Source organism: Epinephelus fuscoguttatus, linkage group LG21 (assembly GCF_011397635.1).
Source record: "Epinephelus fuscoguttatus linkage group LG21, E.fuscoguttatus.final_Chr_v1".
Lineage (NCBI taxonomy): Eukaryota > Metazoa > Chordata > Actinopteri > Perciformes > Serranidae > Epinephelus > Epinephelus fuscoguttatus.
In genome coordinates this window covers 28,677,794-28,700,070 of record NC_064772.1, presented here as the reverse complement: position 1 = coordinate 28,700,070, position 22,277 = coordinate 28,677,794, and the positions used below count along the sequence as shown (strand labels likewise).

Sequence of the window (22,277 nt, the reverse complement as noted above, 5' to 3'; positions counted from 1 at the left end):
TACAGTTAATGTGCTCTACCTGTTGGCTTTGATTTTCCTATGTTTTTCTGAGCTCTAAAAACGCAATGAACATATTAAGAAATTAAAAGTAAATCCAAATATGTCATCAAACGGCCTCCATACTCAGCTCTACCTACTTAATAATATAAAAAATATATAATTATGGCCAAATTCTTTAGAAATGTTATTTCCAGTCGTAACAGTATTTGAACAGCAGAGGGCGCTGAAGGTTCCAGATCAGCGGCAGCAGTAGAAGAAGAAGACCGGAAGAAGACTTCCCATCATGCAACCCGGCGCGCGAGTTTGGATTTTGTTTTGCAGTTACTAACATGACATACTGCACATTAACATGTTAGCTTAACAGTATTATACTATCAAGTTTATCTCGGACACTCTTGTGTAAGTCTTTTTCATTTTAAACGGCGGCTGCTGTAAATGTGTAGTTTAATGTTATCTAAAGAACGTTGGTGCTGTTATGTTAATTGGTTTACAGTAATATAAAGTAATTAACGTTGGTGTTTAAATGCGCATGACGTAAAAGCAGTGCTTCTTTAATAACATTGAAATATAAAGAGCTCAGTGTTTGGTGCTGTGTGGTATGAATGTGTTTACAGGTTTAAAATACCTCAGTAATGTTAGCAAGTGTCGAGAGTGAAGTGTCGCGAGCCGACTGGACGTTTAGCTCTGAAGGTAAAGCTACATTTAATGCTAACGTTAGCTAGTTAGCTATGAGTTGTACTTTATTTCTTTACATAATGGGATTGTAGTTAACTTTGGTTTTTAATAAAAGAGATCAGTTTGAGAGATCAAACAGCAACATCACTGGTATTAATAGATACAGTTGAGGAAATCACAAATTCACCAGACCCAAAACTGTATACAGGTGGAACATTCATACACATAAAGAAAGGCTTTTGACACAATAAACCATGTTCAATAAACTAGAACAGTGTGGCATCAGAGGTAAAGCGTTATATTGGGCGAAGAGTTATTTATCTGACAGAATGCAGTGTGTGAAGCTGAGTGATCAGTGTTCAACGTGTTTGGACATTACTGGTGGTGTCCCCCAGGGGTCAGTGTTGGGCCCTAAATTGTTTATTCTTTATATCTACGATTTATACCAAGTATCAAAATGTTATTTGCTGATGATACAAATATGTTTTAATCTGGCAGTGGTTTGCAATTTTTCAATTCAGAACTGAGTAAATTAAAAGTATGGTTTGATAGAAATAAATTATCATATCATCATTAAACCTTGGCAAAACGAGAATGATATTTTTTGGGAACTGCCGAACTAATACATGGATAAAGATTCATTTGGATGGGTTAAATATTGATAGAGTTAATGAAATCAAATTTCTTACATATCACATAATCACATATTAAGCATGTACAAACTGAAGTATCAAAAAGTATTGCGGTATTAAATAAAGCAGAGGTCCTGGATCACAAGTCACTCCACATACTATAGTGTTCACTAGTTCTTCCATATCTAAATTACTGTGCAGAGGTTTGGGGCAACAACTATGTAAGTGTAATTCATCCATTACTTAATTTGCAAAAGAAAGCAATTTGGATCATTCTGGGCAGGGTATAGGGATCATACAAACTCATTATTCTTACAGTCAAAACCAAAAGATGTCAAGTCATTTAGAACACCCGTGCAAAAAAAGAATGGTTCTCAAAGTGCAAAAAATAATAAGTGAATAAAAACGGTAGCAAACATTTCAGTCCTTGACTCTCGTCAGTGCTCAGAGCTACTGTTTTTCTATACTTTCAACACCCTTCTTTTTGTGCACAGATGTTCTAAATAAACTGACATTTCTGTGCATTGATCTCAGCCTGTGGGCCTTTTTTGTGGCTGTCCGACTCCAGCCCAGTTGCATTGATGTGCAGGTATCTCCTCAGCCGTCCTTTCTTGGTCGTCCATTTTACTGACACACTTAAGATAAACTTTTTTAGGTAGGTAGGTGCAGTTTCACAGCAGCCCTAATATTTTGCAATCTGATTCAATCTACCCATCTTTTAATTTCTTTTTGTTAAAATATGTCGACCTCTCCTATGTGAAAGTCCACATTTCTGATGTAACAAATCTTAAAACTTCCACTGAGCCTAATACTGGCTTTTTACTTTATGCTTGCACTTACATGTTGGCAAAATGTCGATTAACCTTACTCACTCTGATAACTATATTCCTACATAAAACCTACCTCTGCACAGGATCGTATATATAGTGCTTACCTTTACTTCCTTACCTTCAGTGCTTGAATAAGAAGAGAGGATTTGTCCAAAAATCAGTTTAATATTTGATTAAAAATTATCTTGAAAATGTCTTAAAAAGCATTAGATTTAAGTGTCTGATATCTGTAGACCCCCGTGTAACTGTAATCTGTTACTGAGGAAAATATGTAATTAAAGTTACAAATCAAACTGGTGGTGACTACAAAGGAGTTACGTTATGAGTTAAGTTATTCTTTTAGGTAAAACGTATGTAGATTGTGGCATTCATTCTGTTGCTTTGCATCTTTTCACCATGTAGAAATACTTCCTTTAATCAAATGTAATATATTACGTTACTTTGAAGTTATTAAAACAGTCACATAGCAATCTATAACCTATTACCTTTGAAAAATGACCCCTGAACACTGTATGTGATGAAGATTTTTCTCTCCAGGTGGTGTTGGCAGTTAGTGGAAGAGCGGGCGTGGTTTCAGCAGTGAATGGAGGATGAGCAGCCCGGGACAGAGCCGAGGAACACCCAACCCTCCTGACCTCTTTGAGGACTTGTTGAGACAGCTCAGAGAGTGTCATCAAGCTGCACTTCAAGGTAACTGACCTTTGGTTGGTTAAACTAAAATCAGACACTAAAAATTACATCTTTTTTGGCAGTGTGTTTTACACTCTTCAACATTACATTTGTTGCTGTTTTCAGAGCTGGAGGCAAAAGTGAGCAAGTTGAAAAATGAGCGCTGTCTGTGAGTACAATGTTTCCCTAACTCTGAACTATATTGACAGTGATGATAGCGAGTATATTTGACCCTGGCTTTAGAAAATCATTTCAGTCTTGTCTCCATTAGCGACCAACCTGTCATTACATCTGTTTTCTACAGAGATGCAAAGAGACTCGAGGTGTTTTACAATCGCACTCAGCAGCTGAAGCAGCAAAACAAAACCCTGCAGGATGCCAACACTCACCTGGAGGGAAGGTAACTTCCTCCACACCATGGTTAACTTTGTTCAAAACAATATGCAACTTTTATAAGCAGCATTTTTTCACTGTTCCAGGCTCCATGCAGGAGAGTGTGAGCGATGTGCCGCCTTAGAGGAGAACCTAAAAAATAACCAGGATCAGAATTTAAGCCTCATCGCCAAACTGAGTGAGTTTACTTATTATTCTTGTTGTTCTACTCACATGGAGATGTGATGAGCTGCAGCTTAGCAGCCTCCCTGTTGCAAAAAAAGAGAAGGTGTTGTAATGTTCTGCTTACAGACTTCGTCGTCGGTTTGAAGGACTTTGAGAATAATAGATGAACCAAAAAAAAGACAAAAGAAAACACCTATTTTAGCACCAACTACAGATTCCGCATCCACTGTACCACTTTGCTAATGACAATATTCCCGCTGTTGAAGTGGAGTACTCCTCAATATCCCAACAGCTTGCTAAGAATGAATATCTAAAGCATTTAACTTTAACGGGGGCTAAGAATTTTCATTACTTTCAGCATATTTCCAGGCCAAACATGAGCATGTTACAGTCCTGGAGGATTATTAATGTGCACCTCCTCCTGTACTGCCTTAATATGCACATTCAGTACATCCAATGCATCAAAACATTGTTTTCTAGTTGGAGCCGCGCCTCGTTTTCAAACTGTATGGTTTGACTAAAATGAACAATGACAGCAATATAGTCCACGATGAGCAGCGCTAAAATCAACCTGCGTAGTTGTCCCTCCATTGTGACATTAGAGAGTGTCACATTTATCTTGCAAGTGTACTCTTCTTCAACGTTTGCTTTACTTCCTGGATTTTTCCCACATGGAAATTCTGACCAATCAAGAGCAGCTTTCTCACACAAGGCATTTGATCTGGTCTGCTTGTAAATGCTGCCGTGAGAACATGAACCAACTCTAGGCGATTATACAACTTTGGAACAAAATCAGTCCCTGATTCAGACCAAAGCAAGACAACTCTAGGACTGAGAGCACCTTAACACTCTCTCATATCAGTTGACATGTAGGAAATAATTTGTTCAAATTAGAAAAGGGTGAGATCAGAAAGTGAGAACGCCCTTTGAGTACATTCTTTTCTTTTCAGTGTGTAGCCCAGAGTCTGGGCAGAGATGACAGTGTCGTTTAGTCTACCATTTTGGTCCAGATTGAAACATCTCAACATCTATTAAATAGGTTGCCACGAAATTGTGTAATGACTTTGGTGATCTCTTAACACGTCCAGTCTCGTTTGCATAAAAACAAGCCTGTTTTCATGAGAGTGCATGACATGTGTAACAGTGTATCATGGGTTTATGATGACAATTGCAGTGTACCACAGGATATGGCTGCCAGCATGTTGAAAAGCACAATGTAATTAATTGAAATGTAGTGTGTGTGATACTTTTTTGTGTGTTGTTTGTCCCCCAGAGACTGAAAGAAACAGCCTTCAGGATGAAAACAGGAAACTACAGGCTGAGCTGCAAAAATTAAAGATGTCTCGGTGGGTTCTTCAGTGTGTTACAGTCATGTTTTATCAACATGTTCTTTCTGACATTGTAAAAATGTTAAAATAAATGCAATCATTTAGAGTGTTTTTGAAGCTGTGGTGTTCTGTGCAGGAATAAGCATTTACAGCAAAGTTTCAGTTCCTAGTTTAACATCGCAGGTGTTGTTTTCATCAGCTCGGAGCCCCAGCAGACCTCATCCTCAGAACAAGAGGAAGGCATCATCCCAGACTCACCAGTTCTGCCGAGCTCGCTGCCTGTGGCGAGCAGACTGAAGAAACGAAAAGATGTTGACAAAAATAAGCATGTTCGCTACGCAGAGATGCCTCTGCCGCAGTCTAACAAGTCGCTCTTCAGCGGTCAGTCAGCTTTAAAGTTCAGAGTTTTAAATGCACATGTCTGTCATCTGAATCACCTGTCTGAAGTTTTATAACGTATGTCTTTTTTTTAAAGCACTGGATAAGGAGCCTGTTGACGCTACAAAGAATCCTGGACGAACGCAAGTGCTTGTACCCAACACCTGTGAACTGGACACATCCCACATCATAGGTAAGCACTGTACTCCTGTCACATCGTTAATTTAAGATTAGGAATTATAAAAACAGTAAGACTACTTGTGGTTTCTAAGAGGACAGGAAGTGGAAGCCTTTCCAGGGATGGAACACATAATCAGTTTTTTTTTAAATCTTGTCCGACATGATTTTCTGGAAATTTAAGTTTAAGAAGACTGAACATTTAAGTTGCTGATGGCAGTTGTTGGGTCTCATTTCAGAGGATTCAAATCTAAAACTGGAGGAGGCGATAGCAGAAACCTGTGGCCTTGAACTTCTTGACAAGCCTCACACGGTAGGTCGGTTTAATACTGATGTAAAGTCTGTATGAAAGAGATTTGGCAGAAAATTTACTTCGTGAACTGAATAATTAATCTTAGCACAGACATTCAAACTAGTTCAGCTGTTTGGATTGTGTCTGTAACTTCTTTCTTTGTTGCCTTTCCTAGAGCACTGAGACGACTGCAGGCCAGCAGGGCAGCTCAAAATCTCAGTGGAGGCATGGCGTTCGCTTGGGGTAAGAATGGCAACAGTTTGGTCCCTGTCTTCTTCCTGTCAGCTGCTGCATCATTAAACATTACAAAAGCACATACCTTTGGACCCATTTAGAATGTAAATGTTGTCAGTTTGAAACAGTCTATGTCTCAGTCTTTAGAAATCTCGATGGTATGATTTTAAATGTCATCAAAAATACAGACATTCCTCTTTCTTTTAAAGTCATACGGAGATGCTGTATTGAGGATGTATTGCATGTAGTGCACATCACATGCCACCAGAGGTCAGTCTCCGGTGGAACAGGGGAGTTGGCGGACATCGGGACTGCTGGTAGTGGGGATAACACTACAGGGCTGTAAACAGCTGAGAGAGACCGCAGGGGATAAACAGCATATTTTAGAATCAAAGTCTCGGTGAAACAGTTCTTGACTTCTTGATTATTGTAACAGTGGACGAACTAACTCGACGACTAACAAGACTGATGTAGACTATTGTATACATCGGCGAAATCTGAGGAAAGTTTGAAAAAATAGATACCATCCGAGCCTAATTCAGACTTTGCCAACTTTGGCTTGTCAGAAAAAGACACAGTGGCAGACAGGGATGCATGCTGCCAACCTCCACACCTCAACCCCCATGAATTCAGACTGTGTTTAGTCCAGTTTCAAAACTACAGGACTATACCACCATGCTTTGTAGGAATTTTGTTCTTTATTTGTGTAGTCAAGTTAAAAACATCCCAGTAACACGACCATGTTTGTTTTCCCGCCTTTAGACCTTACCACTCCCCCGGTCCATCCACACTGCTCCACAGTCCAGACTCGACCACAGAAACGTCCCCGTCACTTCTCCCACGTGTCAAAAGGTTTGCAGAGGCTAGCTTCACTAACAAGGTGAAACGGAAGAAGGAGGAAAGTGAGCAGGAGCTGCAAGAGGAGGACAAACAAGGAATCCAGGAACAGGTGGAAGGCAAACATAAGCAACCAGACCTGAGCAAACACACCTCCACACCTTTAAGCAATCAAAGCTTCAACAAAGAGCTGCTGGACAGTAAGGTAATGCCTCATTTTCACTGCATGGTTTGACTCAAATCACTTTGGTACCATGTCCTTTTCTTTATTTTGTTTTCTGCCGTGGATAGAGCCCCCTCAGTGAAGACAGGATTCTCAGCTGATCAGCATAGAGAAGCTGCGTGAAGCTATCGTGAGGTCACTCACTGAGTCCTTTCATCCTCAACTGAATGTCAGGACTTTGTCAATTGTACAGGATAGTGTACTCTGTGGTTCTGCAGACTGCATGTGACCTTTCTCTCTGACCAGTGACTGGTCTGCAGTGTTTGAACTTCTCCTTTTAGTATCCGCTCAGCTTGCTTGGAACCTCAATGGAGGTGGCACCAAAAAAAGTACCAAGTGATATCCACAAGTTTTGATAATGGAAAATCAAATAGGGCGAGTCGAGTCAGGCCTCCATATGTATGTACTTACGTACTTTTTTACACTCTTTGAAACATCTCTTTTCTTGTGCTGCTTTCAGATGCCTTTCACGAGTATTGAAAGCTTTGAACTCTGAGCATATTGGTGCAGTTTCTTTCAAAAACATGGGGAAAAAGGCAATGAGGCAGACGTTTGGCCGATGCTTCTCTTCTTCTGTCGTTTTCTTGTTCTCTCTGTACCCTGGCTTCCCTTTAGAAGCCCCTCATTTCTGGCGAGGCATTCTGACTTAGCTTGTGTGTGTTTGGCATATCCGACCGATAGATTTTAATCGGCTCCGACCCCCTCTGGCACATGGGCCGCACCATTTCACAATACCTGCAGGGGGTGGGAGTATCAGATGGCACACTGAAATGTTTTTCAGTGACAACGATACATTTGTTTATCATGTAAATACATATAACTTGTACTGTCAGTGATATAAGTCAGTAAGTAAATGTTGTACTTGATCCCATTTAGGGGTTAATCATAGACCTTTTCATAACCCTTTGACCCCACCCTGACAACGGCCCTTTATATAACTAGAACAATTCTTCCATATGGCTTTAAAATGTCATGTGATTCCTTTAACATTTCACAGGTTTGTCCAGCACTAACTGGGACTTCCAGCCAAAGGCCGAATGTGCCCAGTACAAGTCCTGTTTTCAAGAGACCAGAAGTTAGAGAAGCAAACAAGGACAGTGAGAAGAAAGAGCCCCCTCGGCTGGGTCTGAATGCCTCACATGACCAACGTGAAGGAAAAGATGGTGAGTTTGTGTGTTTGACAATGACATTTGAAGAACAGTCTGTTTTTCTGACAGTTGGCTAAATGATGTACAGTTTAAAGTATTTCTTTATAATCTGTTGAACTGAATGTGACCATGGCTTTCCCAGCAGAAAGGAAGCACAGAGTGGAGTCCTCGTGGAGCATTGACCCTGCGCTCGCACTGTCCATGTATGACAGCGAGTGGAGAGGAGACAAGGTACAGTCACATGACCGGATATAAACATCATGGCAGAACTCGTAGTGTCATTTAGTTAAATATCTGGCCAGGTGAAGAGTGTCGACCTGTGACCACTGTTTCTGTTTGCTAAGATTTTCTGTGATTGTCATGATTTTTTATGACTACTAAAAACATTGCATCTGAACATTTTCATCTGGATATATTGCAGAGAAGTGTCTTTTACACCAGGCTGCTCATCTGTGTCTCTTCATATTTTAGCAAAAGGAGGAAGAAGAAGAAGAAGAAGAAGAAGAAGAAGAAGAAGAAGAGGGTCATGGAGAACTGGTAGATACAGACTGTACTTGGGTCAGTCACAGCTTACTTCAGGGTCGGGCAGAAAATGCACAGGACAGAAAGACCAGCGTGTCTGGTGAATATTAACCACAACTTATTAAGTAATTGATTACTGACATGCTTTGATTGACGATCTAAAGTGCTGTGTTATATCCAAGAGGCTTCTTTAGGTCTAACAGATTGGTGTGGAGTCACAGGCTTTAAACTCTGTGTGGGTGTGAACCCCTAAGCGGGATTTACACTTGTGCAGCAGAGCTTATGCCATTGTGAACATTTATACTTGTGGTGGTGTGTCTGTGTCACTCTGCAGTTACACCTCCAAAACACTAGTTGGCGACAGGGTTTCTGTGAATCGCTGTAAAGTTTAGTTTAGAGACAATTTCAAACTCGCAGCATTCACAGACAAACACTTATCTTTATCTGGACACATTTTCCCCACAAATACAACATGCTAATGTTTTTAGCACAAGCCTGTGGCATTTTACATTGTATAAATTAGCCTAGCAGCTAGCAGACTTTTCCTCTACTCATATGAAGCCAGGGACAACAGCAACATTTAACAAAGGTAACGGTACATAATTTTGCACCATTATAACGCACAGGGTTCACCAACAAAACTGTCTTATACGAAACACGTTTTCCAAAGAAATATAAACATGCTAACGTTATTAGCACAAGCCTATGGCATTTTACATTGTATAGATTAGCCTAGCAGCTAGTGGACTTTTCCTCTACTCATATGAAGCCAGGGACAACAGCAACATTTAACAAAGGTAACGATATATAATTTGGCTCCATTACAATTCACAAGGGTCACTGACAAAACTGTCTGATTTCCTCTGCTCATATGAAGCCAGGATAAATCACACACAAGATTGAAATGCTATTTTTATGGAGGCTTTATTGTCCTCACAATTTATTGTTTCTCATCTGTGAAATTAAAGTAAATAAAAGCTTCGTTTCCACTGAGGGAAATGGTTTCAGCTTACAAAAAAAGGCAGGAGGTCTGCGTTGCAACATGTAGTTACATTTCTGGGGAGGTGCACGTCAGGCTACAGCATAGGTTAGGTCGACACAGAGCCTACGCCATAGGTACAGCATCAATTCAATGCAGAAGTATAAATTTCGCCTTATATTTGACCTCAGCGACTCTGAAACTGTTTACACCCACACAGAATTTAAAGCCTGCATCTCTGCCCCAGTCTGTTAGAACTAATGAAACCTCTTGGGTGAGAAGTGAAACATCCTCATGAAACTCAAGTCCAGTTGCCTATGATATAGCACTTTAGATAACCATGACTTGGATGACTGAGAATCTTCACTCACACGTTTTGATGGACGCTGATGTCATACAAAAGCTGATTGGTCTCATATGCAGTAATTAATAGCATATTGTGAAATGTGTTGTAATGAAAATTTGAACAGCATATCTGTGTGCTTTTCCAGGAGTGGGTAAGAAGGCAAATGACAGTTTGGATCTGATGTTCGACACAACAGCTTACGGGGAGTACAAGTCTTACAACAGTTCACACTTGGGCCAGAGCCAGCCCTGTGGTGAAGAGGATGATGATGAAGAGAAGGATGATGGTAGGCTTTTAGATGCAGAGAAACTGTGTTTGTCATCGTGTAATTTGACCAGTATTTCTCTGTTTAACATTAGATGTCAGTTCTTTAATATAACTTGTGTTACGTGTTTGTTTAAATCTCTACGATCAACAAGATCCTCATGAAAACACTATGAGCCAATATAACAGGCACAAAGCAGGGTAAGAAACACATCAGCCTCACAACCAGTAGGTTCTTTTTTCAAATCAATGCTGTCGTCTTTTGGGGTAGTGTGCAGACAGAAAAAAAGATTACAGTCTCATGTTTTCTCTCTTTGGATAGGCGTCCAGCGTTTGCACACATGGCTGTAATTCGCAAGAAAGATGAGAGACGGAAACTGAAGGGCACCACCTGCAAAGAATGTGAAATTGTAAGTATTTTGACAACAGAGCCGAGCAACAGACACGTTTTATCACAGATCCTGTTTTAAAGGATGTGTATTTCCAACAGTATTATGCACATCTGCCAGAGGAGGAGAAGCAGAAGAAGCTGACTTCCTGCTCGAGACACAGATTCCTCTACATTCCTCCTTGTACACCTGAACATTTCTGGGAAGTTGGATTCCCATCAACTCAAACCTGCATTGAAAGAGGTAATTAGGTGGTTTTTACCTTTGTAGTCACTGCAGGGATCAATAAACTGTTTTTCTTACAGTATCGTCAGTGTCACAGAATCTCGTGATGGCTTAAAATTCATTAAAACTACTTATAGATACTGAGATGTGATTTCCTTGTAGGCTATATCAAAGAAGAGAAGGATCCCCAGGCACGTATGCGGAGAAGACAACCATTCAACGCTTTGTTCTCACCAAACCCAAAGCAAAACCAGCAGGAGAGCTAAGAAATGTTTGCTCATATAAGAACTGTTCGATTTGATTAAGTCACAGAAAACTATTACAGTATATGAAGAGCAGGCTCGTCACTGCGTTGCACTGAGTACCACCAAGTTCTGTATTATATAGTGACCTTATGCTGTCTTTTTTTTCGGTTTCAAGTCGTTAATGTCAGTGTGCTGTCTGTGTAGAGCTGGGGAAGCCAACCTGTGTCTCCAGGGCTGCATGCAGCTCTTTAACTCCTCTCCTGTGGCTCGTTTATTTTTGTGGGCATAAGGTTACTCTTACATTCCTCAACTGTAAATAAGTATAGCTCATACATCAATTTAAAAAAATGTTTTAACTATACCGTGGCGTGGCGCCTTTTTGTCTATCTGTTAGAAATGTTTCGACTTAAAAGGCTGTGTTACCTTTCTTTTTTTTTTTTTTTTTTTTTGGCCAAAAATGGCTCTTATGATAGTAAAGGTTGCCACCCCACGTGTTTTTGGATAATAAAGTTGACTTTATGTCGATGAAGTGTTGTTTTACCTCATCAAATGCTGCAGTGCTTCATTCTGATTTAACAAGATCACAATGTCACCGAGTACACAGAAAGCACAATATGTAAACAAAATAACTTTATTTGGTCGGCAGATTGTCAGCGCAGAGATGAGAAATTACAAAAATAATGTGAAAAAATACGTTTCCAAAAGAATTTCTTTACGGCGTTCAAGTCGTGGGTTTCTCTGGAGAGCTGCAATTTTCTCGTCACAACTGCGAGTCCCTCTGAGAATACACCAGCAAGGCCTCTCCAACATGGCTGATGACCACACTGCAGTCAAACAGAAGAAACCCCCCCCCCACAGAATTCATTAATGGTTTATGGACAGAGACCCATTTAGTCCCAGTGTAAAATAATGATAGACAAATGTAACCAAGGACAGCTGATGTGAAAAACATTTAGTAATTATTATTCACGTTTTTATTCACTTAACCTAAAATAGTGCAGCGACAGCTTGTACATGAACCAATTGGTCTGGTTCCATGTGGTATGAGACTGTAATCCATTACCTGGAGGACAACGGGCAAGAACAGACTAACAAACCAAATCCACAACACACCAGAAATGGTGGAAGGTTGGGTTTGAGGTTAGCAAATCCAACCTGTAAAAACATTTGCTACAGAAACATAAATGAAAACCAAAAATCTTAGAAAGGAGGACTAGTTTACCAGCTTAAGTAAATATGACAATGTACATGAAAAACCGCAAGGACAGACACCTTGACAACCAACCAGCATTGCAACATGAACTTTAATAGACTTAAAGTATAACTTCAACATTTTTCAACCTGGACTCTATTTTCCTGTGTAAACTGGACTAGTACCAAGTAACCAACAACCGCAAAACCAGCATACATAGAAGCCTGGTCAAACAGCTAGGGGATCTGGATTTGCTGATGATATAGCACTACTTACAAACACTCACCAACAGACAAAGCACACAAACTAACAAGAACTGCTGCTACACTTGGACTCAAGATCAGCACATCAAAAGCAAAAGTCACGAGAATCAACAACAAGAGCGATGCACCAATAATCTAAGCCAACTACAGGAGGTAGACAGCTTTACATACCTTGAGAGCATAATTACTGTGGACAGAGGAGCAGAGGAAGATGTCAAAATCAGGATAGGAAAAGAAAGAACAGCATTTTTCACCCCAGCACGTACAACCAAACTAAAATTTTACGAAAGTCAAATCAATTTGTTATACAGATCTGAAACACGGAAATTACCACCAACATCCTCAACAAACTACAGACATTCATCAGCTGCTGCCTTCAACACCACCGGGGAATCTATTGGCTAGACACCATCTCCAACAACATCCTGTGGGAACGCACCAAACAAAAACCCAAACAACTTCAAATGACAGGAAGGAAGTGGAGCAAGACAGACCACACACTCAGAAAACAAGTTAATCACGCAGGCATCAACATGGAACCCACAAGGCAGGAGAAAGAGAGAAGGGCCTAGATCCACCTGGAGAAGAGGCACAGAACAAGAGATTAAGGCTGTCATGGAGGCAACTGGACCCACAGGCACGAGAGCGCAGAGGATGGAGGACCTTCGTCAACAGCCTACCTAAGTACATACCAAACACAGAAGGGTGAGGCACTTACCAAATTAGAGATGGAGCATTAATGTCCATGTGGAAGATAAATGGGGAGAGGCACATGGCAGTAACCTGGAAGGAAAGAGTAGCAAGCGTCTTGTTACACAGGTCAAAACAATTTTGAATTATCTCATCACTACAGGTCATGACTGTGTGAATTATGATGCTGCGTTTCATGGTACCAGTTCCACCATAAATTACTATTAAATTTAATTTTTGTAAAAGATTGTGAAAATATGAAAAACCATCACCTTTGCAAGAAAAATCCAGACTCCAAAGTGCTCGAGGGACAATCCACTTTTTAGTTTGACTGTGGCCAACAGCAACAAAAAACCCAGCAGTGCACTGTGAAATGACACACACACAATAAACTGCTAAGTATCATGCTGCAAACACAATTAAATTTTGTTTCTGAAATAAAAATTAAAACTTTTAAAGGATAATGGCTGATAGATATACTTGTTAATACTGAAACATGTTACTAGGACTTTCTAACACAGATCCTCTTTAACCATGTATCTGTCGGCCTCCATGGGTCCAATAATTAACCGCTGATGTTCTGCACTTCTCTAATATTCCATCCCATATAGCATGTTCTAATTTGATTCTGGTAAATGGCCCGTACATAATTTCTGCCGCTCTCAATCAGAACAAGAACAAAAGATGGACTTTGTTGATGTCGTGAAGTAGCATGGGATCATGGGAGTTGTTGTCTTCATTGTTCAACAACCACCATTACATCTATCTGACACGGCTTAAGCAGAAATCATCAGGGTGTCTGCAGATGTAACCAAGTCAAATTTAAGATGTTTTAAGACCTTTTTAATACCACCTTATGACATTTAAGACCAAACCTGCAATATATATAGATATATGTATATAATCTGTGTATGTATGAGACACACGTGTAAGTATTTTTCCAAGTAACACACTGATGTCAGTTCAACATGAACAGTGAGGAAAAATTAAGTTTAAGTTTAATGTGCTGAAAGTAAAAAGAAAACAAAATCTCATTGCCATCATAAATGCTTTTTATTATTACAATTCTTCGGTCTGTCCTATGACTGTAAACAGTTGTTGGGTCTGACAGGCTGGAGAAAATTTTGCCGTAATGTGACTAAAAATATTGAAGACCTATCGAATTTGAATTGAAGACAACTTAAGACTTTTCAAGCACCTGTATACACCCTGTATAACTGTTGTAAATGGTTTTTTTTTTTATCCATAAATGTTACATGTATGAAAATTTGCCTCAGCCAATGTTCCCAAACTATCCAGGTAGCTGTATTGAATATACAGTAGTTACGAAAGAAAAGTGTCCATGGACTGGAAAGTCTCACCTGGCACAGCAGCCACAGTGAAATGTGTAGGACTGAAGGGAGGGGAACTCCAAGGCACCCATGAGGTCACCTGTAGAGGGACAAAGATCTGTTTGTGAGGCACAAATGTTCATTGTAGAATCTAAATTAGGCTGTTGTTGCTTTTATCAAGTCAGCATTCACCGAGAAATATATGACATTGTTCAGGGTCATTCATACCTGTTGGGTGAGCGGCAATGGCCAGCAGCAGTACACTGTTATGTTAAGGCAGGAAAAACTGAAATTAGTAACTGATAATACCCAATATCTAATGTAAGAATCACAGGTCAGTGCATTACTACAACCTTTCTGGATGCACAAGCAAATAACTTCGCCTTTTACAAATGTTTTTTAGAAGACTTTATAAGTATTTAAGTTACTCACAATACTGTGAGTAAGCCATAACTTATATATAATTGAAAATTATTCATTTCTGCAAAGTCGCTTGCAAAGACCCTTTAACTCCACTCCTAACTTGAATAATTGGCTTTTCCTCCCGCCTATCATTTGCTGATTTTTCTTACTATCTTTGACTCTTCATGCTACTTCTAGAGCTCCAGGAAGGGCAGTTATCATGAATGGACTATCTGCATGATGCATCAAGTTGTTTAGAGATGACTGAGTTGTCTTAACCTCTCTGAAAGACAGTTAGTTTCTCAAATGTATTTTTATTTATTTAACCCATATTTAAACAGGCAAGTCCCCAGTCTCTTGTACAAGGGAGACCTTACCAAGACAGCAGCACACAATAAAAAACACAAGACATACACTAACATGTAGAAATATTAGAACACCTACACACAATGACAAGACCAAACCGACTCATTCATCCATGTACTTATGAGAGCTTTAAAATCAGACAGAGGGACCAGTTCACATAGTTTCAGCTCTTTTTGAAGGTTATTCCAAGTGAGAGGAGCAGGGCACATAAAAGCTTTCATTCCCAGCTCAGACAACAAACATGATCTTGAGATCTCAGACTATAGCTACAATCAGATCTTTGTCCAATCCAAGTTCAAATGTACGCAGAGAGTTGACACAGTACGGCTTTATAAACGAACAAATACCAGTGACAGAGACTATGAAAGGTCAAAGAAGACAGACTAGCCCTGGAATAAAGCGTACAGTGATGAGTCAGGGCTCAATGCACTATGACTTACAGTAAATAACGTAAATATAGGTCTATAGCTATTCAGTAAAAGTTTGAGAGTTTAAATAATTTGAGACATTGCAGAACATTTCATCCTTAAATGAAACTAACTTGTGCTTATTATGTGTCCCATCCAGTTATTTAGAAGGATTTATTCTTACCTGAACAAATAGTTAATGCACTGTTGTTCAAGGTCACTGCAATGAAAACATCACAAAAGTTTAATTCAAAAGTCTTTGGTGAACTGTTTTAAATTAATTGTGTAAATAGTACAACATTTCTTCTTAGGGCTGGGCATTATGAAGATATATCATTACTGAGATATGAGACTATACATCGTCTTAGATTTTGGGTATCATATCATGATATGGCATAAATAGTGTTTTTCCCTTATTTTAAAGGCTGCATTTCAGTAAGGTGATGTAAATCTACCAACTAATCAGACTTTTCTGTTTGTTTTAACGCTTGCCTTAACCCCCTTAGTCATTATTATTGATGATTATTTATCAAAAATCTCACTGTGTTAATATTTTCTGGAAAAAAAAAACCCAAACAACAACAACAGTCATTCCTGCAACTCTGTGGCATCAGAGAGGGTATTTGGTCAGAATAATCGTTATGTTCGATTTGTCACTCAGTCCTAGCATTAATAAAATGCTTTTAGGGAGATCTAAAAAATATCAAACTATATATCAGGTATAGAGTTAGAGCTGTAAAATACGATAATATCATTTTTAGGACATATAGCTCAGCCCTATTCAATCAGCAGAGTTTTCAGCTAGATTTGTTAATCTAGGCTGAAAAATGGCACGTTGTGTTAGATGAGAAATAAGAAACACACTGTCAAGCAAAGTGTTTGTGTTTTCTATTATTATGAATCTCTGTGCTTCCACTTACCTCAAATTACTGGATTTGTAGTGAACTTGAAACACCCTGTATGCACCTGAAAAATGACATGACATTCTTACTCTCATGCTCTACTGATTTTTTATATTCCTTCAGGTATCTGTGGTGTCCCTCAAGGCTCAAACCTCGGGCCACTGTTTTTCTCTGTATATAACTCCTGAGCTTTTACAGTTAACAGTGTAACATCTCTGTGTATTCTTAGACTTACCGACACAGAGCAGATGACCGACAGCCCAAACATAGCCACTGTAGTCAAACTGCAAAACATGCAAACATGTAAACAAGTAAAGATTTGTTGTAGCGAATAAACCCAAAACTCTTTCAGTTTTCCTCCCTAGTAGCAGTTGGAATTGTAATAAGAAATTCACCATCATGAATTCTTACCTGAGGATCATAGACGGGGAGATTGATGGATGAGAGCAGCATGAAGCTTATACTACAAGAGAAAATAGCACATTTAAAGATGTAGTCACGTATAATGGAAAATTTCATCCTTGAGCTTTGTATTTCATTTATTACTGTTCCTGATCCAGACCCAGAAAAGTGCGTAACAAATTAAAGTATTAGCGTTATCAACATCAACGGCATTATTATTACTACTAAGTAATTAAGCTTGTTCCATGGGAGCACAAAAATAAGGAAATGTATTTCCTTGTGTTACCCCATCTCCTGCAACCTTGGCCGCAAAATGGGCCAAAAAAGATTCAATATCTTTGCATTCCATATAGATACAACTTATTGGGCTACTCTTGGGTGAAGTGAAAAATGAAAAAGCACAAACCCGATCAGTTTCAGCCATTGTGTTTTCTGTCAATTAAAAAGAGAGACAAAGGCACATTTTAAAGATAGAAATACATCATAGTGGTGCGAAAAACAGAGCGTATAGGTCTGCACATGGTTCTCAACACAGGGGTGGCTAACTCCACAAACAGTGCTAAACAACAGCAACAGTGCTGAAGGAGCTACCTGTGTTACAGTGGTATGCAAAAGTTAGGCCAACCCTGGTCAAAAGTAAGTAGAGGATAAAATGATCTCTAAAAGTCATGAAGTTAAAGATGAAACATGCTTTTCAACTCATTTCAAAATCAGTGAATTATTTTGTTTTGTACAATTTTAGAGGGGAAAAAGGAAAGGAGCACAATGCAAAAGTTTGGGCACCCCAAGACATTTGAGCTCTCAGACAACTTTTAACAGGGTCTTGCACCTTAATTAGCTTGTTGTGGCTCTGACTTGTTCACAATCATTGTTCGGAAAGGTGAGGAGATGCGAATTTCAAAGCTTTATAAATACTCTGACCCCTGAAACCTTGTCCTAATAATCAGCAGCCAGGGGCTCCTCTAAGCAGCTGCCTAGCACTCTATTTTAAAACTAAAATAACTGCCCACAAAGCAGGAGACTATAAGAAGATAGCAAAGTGTTTTCAGATAGCTGTTTATTTAGTTTGTAATGTCATTAAGAAATGGCAGTTAACAGGAACTGTGGAGATCAAGTCAACCCCCATTAGACTGCAAAAGACCTGCAGGAAGATTTATCAGACTCTGGAGTGGTGGTGCACTATTCTACTGTGCAGCCGCACCTGTACAAATATAAAATCTGTGGATAGACCTTAAAAGAGCAGTGTGTGCAAAAAGGCCCAAGAATCTCACAGAGCTAGAAGCCTTTTGCAGGAAGAATGAAAATCCCAGAGACAAGAATTGATAGCATCTCAGCTGGTTACAACAAGTGTTTAGAAGCTGTGATACTTGCCATAAACGTCTGCTTCAAACCCTTTTCCTTTTTCTTTATTTTGAAACTGTAAAAGGTTGAACTAAAAAAGTAATCTTGCTTAAAATATTGAAGAAATGTTTAATCTTTAACGTCATGCCTTTTGGAGATCAGTTCATCTTCTACTTACTGAACTACTCACAGTAAACACATTTTTGACCAGGGGTGCCCAAACTTTTGCATGCCACTGTAACTTGTAAGAACCAAAAGGTGGACGCAACGCTTGCACGATAACACCATCCCAAAATCAGCTATGACCACTTTGAGCTCACTGCAAAGCAGCAGTGATGAGCTAGCAAGTGGGATATACACATGCACTTACCACCACAACAAGCCACAGAGAAGCTCAGATTACAGCACACACACACACACACACAGGGAGCATGACATCATTCTCTGCTCAGGCGCCATTAGTCCACTATATCCTTTCATAGCAAATAGTGGTTTGCTGCAATATTAATGCTCTGAATGTCGCATGCTGCCCCTTTAAAACTTGTACAATACAGAGAGTGAGGCCAAGGTCATAAAGCGGTGATGGTTCTGCCTCCTTTGTGCTTCACTTCCCTCCATTTGCTTCCAATCAATAAGATGGAGGAGTACAAAGGGAGGGTGTGTACTGCACATAATCGTACATGTTCACATACAGCAGGCAGAGCAGGCACTTACCTCTCTGTGGACGACCTTTAAGATGATGTAACTAACAACATGAGAGGAATTCTGAAGGGTGAAGAAAAAAGGAATGTCCTGGACAGAGAAAAAGAAAAACAAGGATTTCAAGGATATATATGCTGAGCAATGTAACTGAAAAGATACCACATCTCAGGGTTGGTAGGTTATGTGACGTACTATACGTGATAAGGCCCTCGAACCAGCATATATGTTCCCTACAAACAGGAAGGAGCCTGGAATCCAGGAAAGAGCAGCTGATCTGTAACACAACATCACCACGTATCAAACAAGGCTCTGAATAATACATGTGCTTATTGGCAGCTACTGAAAACACTCAAGTATGAATCCTAAAACAGTATAAAAACAAAAGTACCTGGTGATGTGGCTCATTTCCACCCATCCAAACTTCCCAGAGAGAAGCAGCAGAGCAGCGCCGATAAATGTCTGCCATCTGGAAATATTAATTATAGTGGTTGTGAACAAAAACAGCAGGTTGTTGGGTGTGTAGTTTGTATTTCATCACTCATTATGGGGTGCGCACAAAAGGCTGTTTTAACTAAGGGTGCTTTCACACCTGCCCTGTTTGGCTCGGTTGAATCTAACTCAACTTCGTTTGCCCCCTAAGGGCGGTTATTTGGGCAGGTGTGGACACAGCATTTGCACTCAGATGCGAGCCAAAACAACCGGACAGATGGTGTTGCAGGCCAGCGTTTGCCCTTTAAGACGATCCCAAGTGTTGGATTTACATTATTTGTTTAACCTTTTAAGTTCCAACACAAAGCCTGTAATAACCAGGACAGGATAGACACACATAAGGTATTTACCTTCAGCTACTCACCCTTGAAATAAAGTTGGGTAGGTGAAATTTAACACCGACAGGACAAACTGAAAACAGAGAAGATTCAGGGGTTTATTATAAGCAAACCAACGTTACACCTTTAACTTATCAGTCTGACAGAAGGAGAATGAGATCACACTGGCACCAAACGTCTTTCAAATTTTCCAATTCAGCGAGTCTATAAATATCTGCAACAGCACTTACCGCAAAACTTCAATTCAACGCCCAATCCCCTTTACTAGCCCGGTGTAGCTACGCATTTAACACAAATAAAGGCCTGTCTCAATTAGACGCCTGGTCTGGTTGCCAAGCAGTTCATTTTGTTACTAGAAGTTCTTCAGATGTATAAAATCAGGTTGTTTTGGTTGTTGGCTACCTCAAATTATGCGTCCGTTATGTGTCCAGATATCATAATGTAATTTTTAGGACATATCGCCCAGCCCTAATATCCTCCTGAGACCCGAACTTTTGTTTGGTATGCATTTTTAATTTCTCCTAGCTATTTATAAGTAAGTATAAAAACATTGTTAATGATAATGTCCTCAAACGAGACGATAATAAAGTCCAAATGTCCTCAAACGAGTACTTCCTAATAACGGATTGCGTCACATTGGCGCCAACCAAGGCTGTCCCATTTCGAAGGCCCAAAATGCACTGCGTGCCGGTGACCATTATATATTAAGTTAACTAACAGTTGTTAACTACCTAGGGGTTAGCTGTTGTTAACATTACTATTAGCTAAAAGCACACAGTTTAAACAATCTTAATTTGAATAAGTTTACGTGAAAACGATCCATCAGCCCAAAATATATCAAACAGCGGTGTCTGGAATCAACATCTGGGTCCATGATTTAGGGCGAGCTAACCTACTAGCTTACTCATTCTTTCGTCAAGTGCGACTGGTTGCTAGGTAACAGGAACACCAAGGGGTCAGGGTGAGAGCAACTGGTGATGCAACCAGGAAATCCTCCGCAGACCAGACCGTTCCATTTCAGAGAATGTTCGGTTTGGCTTATACAGTCTTAAAAGGACGTGGGCGACGTCGATCGCAAAGGCCTCGTCCGTCAAAGACTGCAGCCCCTGAATTGAGACACAGCTAGTGTCTTAGCTCGTTACTGTTGCTAAAATTGGTCAACTTTGATGCCATATCAAACAACAAATATTATCAATCATAAATACACAAGTTTCGATTATAATTTTTTTTTGTGTCGGGATCAGCTGCAGACTGACTTGGCAGAGATGGCTGCCATCTTGTTTGTACATGGATTAGTGTAGTGTGCTCTTACTACCACTAGATGGCACAAAAAGTGTCCACGAACGAGGACAACAGGTCTAAGTTAAGTAGAATGAAGTGCTAGGTCAGGTAAACCCAAAATGGGACGTCCTCTTAAGGACACAGGGTCTCAGGAGGATATATATCGTGACAATATCGTATCATAGAGCCTCTGAAGATTCCCACCCCTGATTTCCTGCTGCTGTTCCCACCAAAATAAAAGCTGAGTGTGTTAGTAGTGCAGCTCTGATGGGTCATGTTCATGCCTGCCCAGTTACAGTGATTCGTGAAGCCTCTTTTATCATGTTCACTTCATGGTGTGATGATGAGGGTTACATTTCAATGCCCTGCAGTTTACACGGAAATAAATCACGCTCTCCAACATTACACGGTGAATAATCAGGAACAGAGGTGCTGCTGTCGCTTCTCATTATTCAAATAAACCGCTGGATACAAGTCAGATTGTATTTCTTCACTCGGCCGAGAGATAACTTAGTTTGTACTTCAGGGAAAACACCACATCCTCTCACACTCACCTTATTAGTGAAATATGACACAACGAACACGAGACTGAAGGCGAGCCCAGTGACGTGTCTCCTCCACTGCATGTTGACCTGCACACAGCCTGCAGCGGGGACATGGCTTTAGACCAGGCTGACTTTCATACATGCACCGTGAGCCTGTTTCAAACTAGAGACATTTTTCAGATCGGAAACTTCCCTCACTGTCCCCCGATGACACGTCAAGACGTTGTCAGACCAAGATCGTCTATGTGCGGGGTGACCAGTCACTGTGCTGCTTCCTGCAGGCGCTTCTCCACATCTCTGCAGGACATGTTGGCATGAACCCTGCTGGAGTCAGATCTACCTCTTTACCTCATACTTAATTCGCATGGAAAAAAAAATCTTCTCTGTTTTTCTGGATTAATGAGATTTCATAGCTCAGAATTATGAGAAATGTTTACATGTAAAAAAAATCTGCTCAAGTATCTTTGAATTATAGATAATGTCTTGATTATTCAGAAAAAGAAGAATTTATAAGATAATAATATTGTTAATTCAGAAAAGCAGAGCAGTTTTTTTTACGAAAAGCTTTTCTGACATTCTTTATCACAGAATTTTTGAAATTTAACTACTGTAATTAATTCACAAAAATGGCCTGTGTTTTTTGAATTAATGAGATTATCATCTCAGAATTATGAG

General features: G+C 39.8%; 2 protein-coding genes across 7 annotated transcripts; one reads left to right on the top strand and one right to left on the bottom strand.

The window, feature by feature from the left end:
• Positions 1-268: 268 nt before the first annotated feature.
• Positions 269-11,457, top strand: rbbp8 (retinoblastoma binding protein 8). 5 transcript variants are annotated; one of them, XM_049565272.1, is made up of 20 exons: positions 269-399; positions 615-690; positions 2,675-2,827; positions 2,933-2,975; positions 3,111-3,206; positions 3,286-3,377; positions 4,638-4,710; positions 4,892-5,073; positions 5,168-5,263; positions 5,487-5,560; positions 5,715-5,782; positions 6,536-6,815; positions 7,831-7,996; positions 8,127-8,212; positions 8,453-8,603; positions 9,974-10,114; positions 10,248-10,293; positions 10,415-10,502; positions 10,583-10,724; positions 10,869-11,457. In XM_049565272.1, the coding sequence occupies exons 3-20, from the start codon at positions 2,728-2,730 to the stop codon at positions 10,970-10,972; spliced, it is 2,028 nt and encodes a 675-aa protein (XP_049421229.1). In that variant the 5' UTR covers positions 269-399; positions 615-690; positions 2,675-2,727; the 3' UTR covers positions 10,973-11,457. The 5 variants fall into 5 exon arrangements, with proteins under 5 accessions (XP_049421229.1, XP_049421225.1, XP_049421227.1 ...); XM_049565268.1 differs by having other exon boundaries at positions 8,124-8,212; XM_049565270.1 differs by having other exon boundaries at positions 2,661-2,827; positions 8,124-8,212.
• Positions 11,458-11,566: 109 nt separating this feature from the next.
• On the bottom strand, positions 11,567-21,841 carry LOC125881873 (transmembrane protein 241). Of its 2 annotated transcripts, none has more exons than XM_049565290.1 (15): positions 21,612-21,838; positions 19,803-19,849; positions 19,338-19,415; positions 19,142-19,223; positions 18,962-19,039; positions 17,313-17,338; positions 16,916-16,967; positions 16,740-16,788; positions 16,523-16,568; positions 15,787-15,822; positions 14,656-14,690; positions 14,458-14,527; positions 13,369-13,462; positions 13,125-13,189; positions 11,567-11,775 (listed from the first exon to the last, which is right to left on the bottom strand). In XM_049565290.1, the coding sequence occupies exons 1-15, from the start codon at positions 21,681-21,683 to the stop codon at positions 11,712-11,714; spliced, it is 894 nt and encodes a 297-aa protein (XP_049421247.1). In that variant the 5' UTR covers positions 21,684-21,838; the 3' UTR covers positions 11,567-11,711. The 2 variants fall into 2 exon arrangements, with proteins under 2 accessions (XP_049421247.1, XP_049421248.1); XM_049565291.1 differs by lacking the exon at positions 11,567-11,775 and adding an exon at positions 11,784-12,593 and having other exon boundaries at positions 21,612-21,841.
• Positions 21,842-22,277: the final 436 nt, after the last annotated feature.

Bases quoted from the DNA above. Each gene is read 5' to 3' on its own strand.
- LOC125881873 (XM_049565290.1), bottom strand. From the start codon at position 21,683: ATGCAGTGGAGGAGACACGTCACTGGGCTCGCCTTCAGTCTCGTGTTC. The intron at 19,040-19,141 runs GTACGTCACATA...TTCTCTGTCCAG, and splicing joins CGAGGGCCTTATCACGTATA to GACATTCCTTTTTTCTTCAC. The intron at 14,528-14,655 runs GTATGAATGACC...GTCCCTCTACAG, and splicing joins CATTGCCGCTCACCCAACAG to GTGACCTCATGGGTGCCTTG.
- rbbp8 (XM_049565268.1), top strand. From the start codon at position 2,728: ATGAGCAGCCCGGGACAGAGCCGAGGAACACCCAACCCTCCTGACCTC. The intron at 6,816-7,830 runs GTAATGCCTCAT...AACATTTCACAG, and splicing joins AAGAGCTGCTGGACAGTAAG to GTTTGTCCAGCACTAACTGG. The intron at 10,115-10,247 runs GTAGGCTTTTAG...ACGATCAACAAG, and splicing joins TGATGAAGAGAAGGATGATG to ATCCTCATGAAAACACTATG.